The sequence below is a fragment of the Charadrius vociferus genome, unplaced genomic scaffold (genome assembly GCF_000708025.1).
Source record: "Charadrius vociferus isolate BGI_N301 unplaced genomic scaffold, ASM70802v2 scaffold917, whole genome shotgun sequence".
NCBI classification, from domain to species: domain Eukaryota; kingdom Metazoa; phylum Chordata; class Aves; order Charadriiformes; family Charadriidae; genus Charadrius; species Charadrius vociferus.
In genome coordinates this window covers 1,042,054-1,050,467 of record NW_009649175.1, presented here as the reverse complement: position 1 = coordinate 1,050,467, position 8,414 = coordinate 1,042,054, and the positions used below count along the sequence as shown (strand labels likewise).

The window sequence follows — 8,414 nt, the reverse complement described above, 5'->3', positions numbered from 1 at the left end:
CTTCTTCCCATCCACATTTTAGGGAAGATGGAGACCACAGAAATGAGAGCAGAGGAGAAATGAAGTTCTCAATCTCAGCCTCCCATTCAAGGGCTAAATGACTGACGCTAGCTGCTCGCTATATGGTAGGTGCGCTCTGCCATGTACCCTACAAACCCCAAAAGTCAGTACCTGCTACTACTCCCAGTGATAAATACATTAATGAAATACAGCAAATTAAAAGTTATAGAACAGTTATTGGTGTTTAGGGTGTCCATCAAAGTATCCTACTGAGGTGAAACACAACCAAACCTGACCTGTATACGCCCATATCTTCCATATGGCTGGAAACGTTACATAGATCTAAAGGCTTTAAATTTAGCTTCAGTGTGGAAAAGGCTTAAGAATTAGAACATTAAGTTGAAATAAACACAGTACCACCTAAGTTGCTTGTTCTATCTAGAGAATTATATTTAAAGAAGCTTAAAGACATAAGCTTGCTGCCTTCGAAACATTACCTACTAATACTGCGGACTTGATACAGAAAATCTTCAGAACTGGTTAACCAAACTCATTGCGTCCTTCAGCCATCTGCACCCTCCCCTCACATCTCTGAAGACTGCTTTTCTATGCAGAAGGGAACATTTTGCCATGCATTGTGGTACTCCCTACTACAAGATACCAATACGAAAGTTCTCAGATTTCCTCTAGTAAATGCTTCGCGAGATTAACATCTGGAGTTACAATAACCAGTTTCATGAAGCACAATGGTAGCCAAGTCAGATTTAGAAGAGAGAGTATTATTGACTTCATCAGTTCAGTAGGGCAGGTATGTTCATTTTTCCAGAAAAAAAAAAAAAAGTAACTGGCAAATGTGAAAGACACATCATTGGTTTAATCCAGCATCTTTGTTAGTATTTCACTGGTTTGCAGTATGTTTCCTTATTTTTCATTCCTCTAGAATTCTAACCAATTCCAGAGATTTCTAATCATCTGTTTTCATAGTCATCTTTTTTCCTGGTTCCTGGAAGCCATCTATTGTCACAGGTCAGATGGCTAGTCTTTTGACCATCATATCTGGTTTACAAGACACAGCAACTCTACCATCTCAAAAAGCTTATCCCTCTCTTGAACATGCCATTCCACACAAATGCATGGCAGAAGGTCCCTCTGCTATCACTACTCATCCTGCGCGAGCATCTGACAACTGTTATGCAAAGCTTAAATCCTAAAACCACAGTCCTGAATCAGGACAAAGTAGTCCTATCTACAAGAGCAAATCAAGCACAGGAACTGGTTGTTCATACATCTTAAATATTCTGGCTAATATAGCCAAGTCCTGGCATGCTACATCTCTGGTGAATTTAAATCAAATTTAGAGTTTGGATGACATTCCATGCCAACCCAATTCACACAACTTGGCCTCTCCTCCCGCTAGACACCAGCTATCCCAGTATTTCCACATTTAATAGACAGTAAAAACAGATGCTGTCTTTTATACTTCCCAGTCTGAAATTCTGATTTAGTTTAGATTTCTTGAGTTTCTGTAGAATGCTCCAGATCAACTTGATTTCTGTTCTTTAGCAGTTTTATTCTGTTTTTCAGCTTCTGTAGCTGTAGTCAAGTAAAATAAAAATAGAGCAACCTTTTAATGTTTCCCAATTTTCCACTTTTAACTTCCTACCACCTCTACCATTTTGCAATTCTAGGTCTACACAGCAGTACTTCCAACCTATTACTATTATTACCAGATGGGCTCTAATTTCAGGCTTGCTTGCCAAACTTGGCTCAGCATCAATCTGAACTCTACCTTTAACTGTAAAGGGACTTCCTGGCCTACAGTAATACTGAAGGAACATCTTTTTATATTTTTAACGTCAATCTAAACCTCAGTCTAGTCAAAGACTAGACAAAGGCTACTACACTCTGTTGACAGTGCACTTGCACTCCACCCCTGATTTGGCAGCCCTTTCGTAAGTACTAGCACAGTAACTTGGTTTGTCACTCAGTTTGGGATAAGCAAATCAGTTACAGTATGACTTTGCCAATAAAAAAAAAAAGATCGAACCATTTGAAAATCCAAATCTTGTTATCTCCTGTCAGTATGTTTAGATCCAGAGCGCCTCTTGAAAAGTACCAGTGAACCCTAGACAGCCACAGCTAGTAGACCTAGGAGCAAGAGGAGCCCTCATGACAACGTAACCAGCATTCCCAAAGCATTTTCCTCAACACTTCAAATGCACTCGAACACAGGAACTTCTTTAAAGTTGCACAAAATTCAAATCTTTCTTCCCTGACCATGGAAGATTCTGTAACTACTTTACCAGAGTTAAGGCAGGAAAACTAGGCCCTTTGCTTGCCCAAGAGTAAAATATACCTCACTTCGGTAAAAAGCTACGCAAAAGAAAGCGGTAGCAGAGCTCAAACAGGTCATGGCACAAATGCTCTCAAACCATTTCAGCTTATCTATTTTAAATGTTAATCAAAGAAAAAAAAATGACATAAAACACTACACGAAGCCCGATCTGCAGCTATTCCCGTTCACAAAAGGAAGCCTCCTTTCCTGGTATTCCCCATTCAGTGCCGGATACCATGGCTTTCTAAACTAGCTGGCATCAGCCCCATGAACCAACGCTCATTAACGCAGCTCCGAGTTGTGTCAGGGAATCTGAAAACAGGAAGGCCATTTGCTGACTCAGCAGTAATTGGGGCAGGCTGTGACGAGGCTGTGGGCACAGCTGATGGGAGCCGCAGCAGTGCATTGCTGCCTCCCCCCCGCGCCACTTCCTGCCCCGAGCTGCCTGCAGTGCTGAAACAAGAAGTGATGTCACACACAGGAACCCTACAAGAGGCAACCAGAGTTTTTTTCTAGCTAAACACTTAAGGAACAATGGAAGTAATCCAGTAATATCCGTATAGAAGCGCAGAGGAAAGGGGCGGCGCACACATCAGGCTCAATTTTGCCATTTCTAGCTGTTTAGACCGAACACAGATGCAGCCAATCTCATTATTTCTATGTCTAAGTTAACCAATACACCAGCTGAAAATGATCCTCCTCTCAAATAGGAGCCAAAAGAGAAGTCAGTCATGAAAGACCAAGTGGAACACCTCGGTCTTTCAAGAATTACTATTTTTTGTTAACATCCAAAGGAAACAAAAGTTCAATTTCCACGTGTATTTTTTCCTCTTCCCCTAGTGCCACGGTGAGCAGTCCCACCTTTACTGCTATCAGTTTACAAACACATTTTATTCTTAGTTCCCACCGCTGCAGCTCTGGGTGTGGTTTCTTCAGGAACAGGAAAAGCTGTGCACACGCTGTTCAAAAGGACAATGAGAAAGCGAACTCAAACCAAGGAAAAGGTTAACTTCATGTGGGCGTCTGCTTCAACAGAAGTCCACACAGAGATGGCCACTAAAATGCATGTGTCCTAAAAGAAAACTAAATATCGGAAATCCTATTCTTCGATCTCAAAGCTATTCATTAGTTATACGACACTGACGGAGGGTTTGTACTCTGTACTTCTGCAACATGTACAATCAGAGGACAACTTTCTTGGACAAGCTTCAGAAACAAGTTTTCTAGCATATGCAGAACAGTGAAGTAACTCCAGTCCTACCATTTGGAAACTAGCAGCAGAGGAATGAGACAAAGCCATCACAGAAATGCACAGAAGAGTGAAGAAATCTGAAATCCCATTTTCAAACCTAGCCACAATATCGCCAAGTGCTATCGGTTCTAAAACAGCTGAGAGAAGTCCCACTGTACAGACAGCAAAGCCATCGTTAGCTAAACAACTGCAACTTTATAATATCTAAACCGTAACGCTTAACTACAACATCCATACGCTAAGCTACGTATTGCTAAGCACAGTTATACTCACGTTGATGTAATAGTCCGGAAGCGCTCCTGCCCAGCTGTGTCCCAGATCTGTAACTTCACCTTCTCTCCATTGATCTCAACTGTCCGGATTTTAAAATCCACTCCAATTGTGGTAATGTAGCTGCCTGAAGGGAAAGCATAGATAAGTGAGAACCTAAGTCTCATTTATTTTGGATGTCCCAAAGCACACTTCTGAACGTTATTTGGCAGTAGCTCTCAGATTAGACAGGAGAACAAGATTCCCCCTATCTGCTTATCTTTTCAAATGCCCTATCAGGTCATGCTGATCTGCGTATTTTTAACCGCAGCTAATAGCTTTTTTTGAACCATAACACCACTTTTCTTGTGGCACCCTTAAAATTTAAAACTCAGTATTATAAAAATAAAATCATCCTTCTACCACATTGGTGGTCAAGAGGAAGCAGCCAAGTATCTCAAGAAATGGACAGTAACTATGCGAGTATTTCACTTGTGAAAATTTTGAGACAAAGCTTTGCTTTAAATGCTTGTGCAATAACTCATTTTGAATACAGTCTGTTCAAAGAGTTTCCTCCCAATAAATTAGTTACATCACAAATGTAAGTGGTTTAGCCACAATATTCAATCAATCTAAATCCCAAAAGGCCAATGGGAAGTCTGCACAGAGTACAGCATAAGCTAAAAACCCTAAGCTATTTCTGGAATCATGTCAGTATTTAAATATCGTGATACTTTCAGTTGCAAGTGAAGATCAGACAGGATGGCTTGTATAGGTTTATACCAAGAGAAGCAAAGTCAGAAACGTAACGTATTCCTAGTACAGCTATCAGTGGGTAAAATGCAGAAGAACAACTCTTTGCCAACCAGCAGCACTGGAGCAGACCTTGACCATTTCACTTACTGAAGAAAACAAAACACTCACCTGAGAATGTATTATCTGCAAAACGCAACAGTAAACTGCTCTTGCCCACACCTATGACAAACAAAGACAGCAAGATCTGTGAATACAGTCATCTTGGGTGTCAGGTAACATAACAGTATTTTACCCATGTACTGCATTTTTAACTCAACTAGGATCTTTTCTCAGCAGATAATTTAGTATCATCCACCTTGACTATTCATCTCGGCACTCTCTTTTGAAGATTTGATCAAGCACATTGCAGTCCCTCCAAGACTTCTTGTATGCTTCTTGTAGCAGCACGGGGGGGTGGGGAGGTGGGGTGCTGTCCCCTCCTTCCTCTGAGCCTCAGCAAACTCTCAAACAGCAGCTTTTGAACTGTGGTCAGTTCTAAGAGGTCATAAAAAAGTAATAACTAAAAGCAAGTTTACGATCAGTAGACTTAGATCTGCTGAGGAAAGATTAAAAAATGAGTATGTCATGCTAATTAACAAGTACTCAGAACACTGCTCTAAACAACTATGAGAATTACACTTGCACATTGCGCTTATCACCACTGCCTACCTCCAATTCATTTATGCCGTGCTGAATGGCAATGGAATTTGGACTAATTAGGCAATCAGACTAGGGTTTGGTACTATAAAGCTTACGCTATCATGGCCACAGTTTAACAGAAGCCTAAATCAAACAGGAAAGTTGGGAACCATTGTTCTACATTGCCACCCAAAATATGCTTGTTGCACATCTAACAGCAAGGACGCACACCTTTCTGAAGTTGTACCTTTTGCCAAAATGTTCCATAAAACATTTCCCTAAGTGGTTTGAGTAGCACTTCATCCAGGTTTTCCTTATATGACTGTTTGCACCTGGATAACACCCTGTTGCAGGGAAGCATTTTTCACAGTGCTTCAGACAAGAATCGTAAGAAACTCACTCCTGCACACCCAACCAAGGGATCTGGGTATCAGAAAGTTGTTATCTCTGCATTACATCTCTGCTGTTAATGTCCCTTCCTCTCCCTTCCCCCCAGAAAAGCAGTCTGCTATGGCATGAAGAGGAAATTCAGCTTCACCAGGGTGATTATCTATTAAATCTGTTCAGGTAGAAGTTATTTAAACTAATTGTTTTGATAAGGTATAACCTGCAAGTTCTTCTTAACAGAAGACCTGTGCAAGAGACATGTGCAAAGACTACACAGAACTCCAGTAGTTCTCAGCTGCTGGCATCTGAAGATGCTACCAGCACAAAAAAAAAACCAAAACCAACCAACACCTAAAAATCTGCACGATTCCAGTAAGCCAGATCTCATTTGCAAAGAGTTCAAATCACCAGACATCTACAGAAGCCAAGCTCACTTCTCACTGAGTATTACAAATCTTAAAGGAAAAAAAAAGAGTTACAGCATACATGCACTGAATACCTCTGAGCTCAAAAAAAGGTAGCAGAGCAGTTCCTAAACTTCAACAGAGGACTGGTTATTTAGCAAGAGCTAAACCCCTGCAAAATACCAGTTGGCTAAGGTCAAAAAAAAAAAAAAAAAAAGGTTTCAGTAAGTACTATGCTTCTTGATCAAGCAGCCTTGGCCTCCAGCTTAATAAAAAGAAAGTAGATGCTGGAACCCACAGACTTGTCAGACCACACCACCTTCTTAAAACGTCAGCCAGCCTCAGGCTGTGCTGCAGAGCTGCCTGGGCTGCACATGACCACTGCTTTTGTCAGACTGTCCACCGCTGCACAGACACAGTCTTGTCTGTACCGCCTCAGCACTTGGGCAGATTCTAGAGAAACCTCCTGAGCTCAGGAAGTTCTACATGCTCCCGATGACAACGATCTCACTAAACAAACACTGCCTCTGACCCTCACTGTTCATGTATAGAGAAACCACACTCTTCGTGACCCCCCACTTCCTACACAGTTATTTGAGGAGCTGAAAAGAGAAGGCTAGCAGGGCCTCTTTGCTTGTTGAAGACAGCAAAATGAAACAAAACCAAAAAAGGCCTACTGGCTTTGCAAAAGCAAAATTAAAAGCAAATTTCTGTGCCATGCTAGTTTCTAAACCTCGTATTTTACTGAATGGCAGAGTGAATTAAAGAAGCACGACTGAGTTAAAGAAGTACATGCAAAGCACAGATCATCTGTATTATTTTTAAATATCTGGCACAAATGAGATCAGCAGCAGCTTTCAAGATGACCTGCTCTAAAAACACACAAACCTACTACACTCTTGACACATCTGCATACAGGAGAAAGCAAATGAGACATAATCACCCTATCCCATATCAGTCCACTTCCTATTGCAAGGAATAAACATCAATAAACAAGGCAAGCAAACTGTTTTGTGAAAGCAGGCACAAAGCCTTCCTGTTGGGGTTAGCAAAAACAAAAACAGAAAAGAAAAATCAATACTCAAACTACATAGTGAGATTTAATTACAACAGAGAACCACAGGCAACCCGACAATTCTCACAACACTTTTTTCCTCTTGTTGGATACACTATAGGGACTCAAGAAGACTAAGCTAAGAAATTTCATTTAATTGTTCAAAATGAGAAGTCTTCATTAGAGTTTTCACCATCCTGTTTATCTTGCCTGAACAGTTTTGAAACTCATCAGCAAGCAACAGAGTTACTGCTTTACTCAGAATGCAGCATTTGGTTTTAATAATCCATAGGCTCCCAAAAGTACCTAGGATTTTAAGCTGTTTTGAAGCTGTTGCCCTTTCTTCCTCTTTAGATCACTTCATGCAGACACAGTTTAGCACAGCATAAAATGTTTTTACACACAGCTAAAGCTTCTGGATGTGACAACTGCCAAGATCGTGCAACGTTACACTTTCACCCAAGAGCCATGCCTCGCTGCATGCTGGGACCTGCTGCCTTATGGACCACACCTCTATTAAAAGAAAAGGGTGGATGCCATCTTCTCCAGTTTATGGAAATTAAACTGCAAGCGGTTGGAGTGTTACCAACACTGAACTGCGCTGAAGGCAGGAGGAATCTTCCCAGTCCCAGTTCTTGCGTACCTAGACCAAAGCACCAGACACAGGCTGAGTTCACACTCTAGCCCTCCAGAAGTTTCTGAAACTGCTGCAGAAGTACTTACAGGTCTATTTTCAAAAATCTGCAACTACCCCTTACCCATAACTATTTTAAGTATTTGCATCCTACACTATAACTAGAAGTATACAAAGCTACCAGCTCTTCAAGGATTTATTAAAAAAAAGTGACAAACTCTAGAACTGAGACTTCAAGTTGAAGCACGGAAAGAGTCCTAAGGCATAATTAAGGAAATAAAGAGTATTAAAACGTAGTAGTTGCCACACTGGAAACAATGGTCCCTAGGGCTGAGGCGCAGCCAGCCCTTCCCTTCGATGCCTTGACCCGTCTGTCACAGGGAAAGGGAATTCCCTCCTCATCCCAGCAAACGATTAGTGGGCGCGCTCAGAACATGCGGCTCACGGAGGCTGATGCTAGCACGAACGCCGATGCTGCCCTTACTTAGACGTGCCTAATCTTCCTTTTCCTAAACCTCGCCAAGCTATTTACCATAATATCCCGTGGTAGCCAGTTCCGCAGGTTCATCAGATAACAACTGAAGAAGCCCAAGCAAACGCGCCCTCTCATTCAAAGCGCGGCGGTCCCCCGCCGACCCGCCCAGGCAGAGCCCAGCGCCGCCGCA

General features: G+C 41.7%; 1 protein-coding gene across 1 annotated transcript in view; it reads right to left on the bottom strand.

Moving 5' to 3' along the window:
- RAB35 (RAB35, member RAS oncogene family) overlaps nt 1-8,414 on the bottom strand; it is a 15,831-nt gene that overhangs the window by 6,492 nt on the left and 925 nt on the right. Inside the window, exons 2-3 of the mRNA XM_009888622.1 lie at nt 4,761-4,836; nt 3,861-3,984 (exon numbers count right to left, since the gene is read on the bottom strand). Of these exons, the coding sequence (XP_009886924.1) occupies nt 3,861-3,984; nt 4,761-4,836 (200 nt within the window). The remainder of the gene's footprint in view (nt 1-3,860; nt 3,985-4,760; nt 4,837-8,414) is intronic.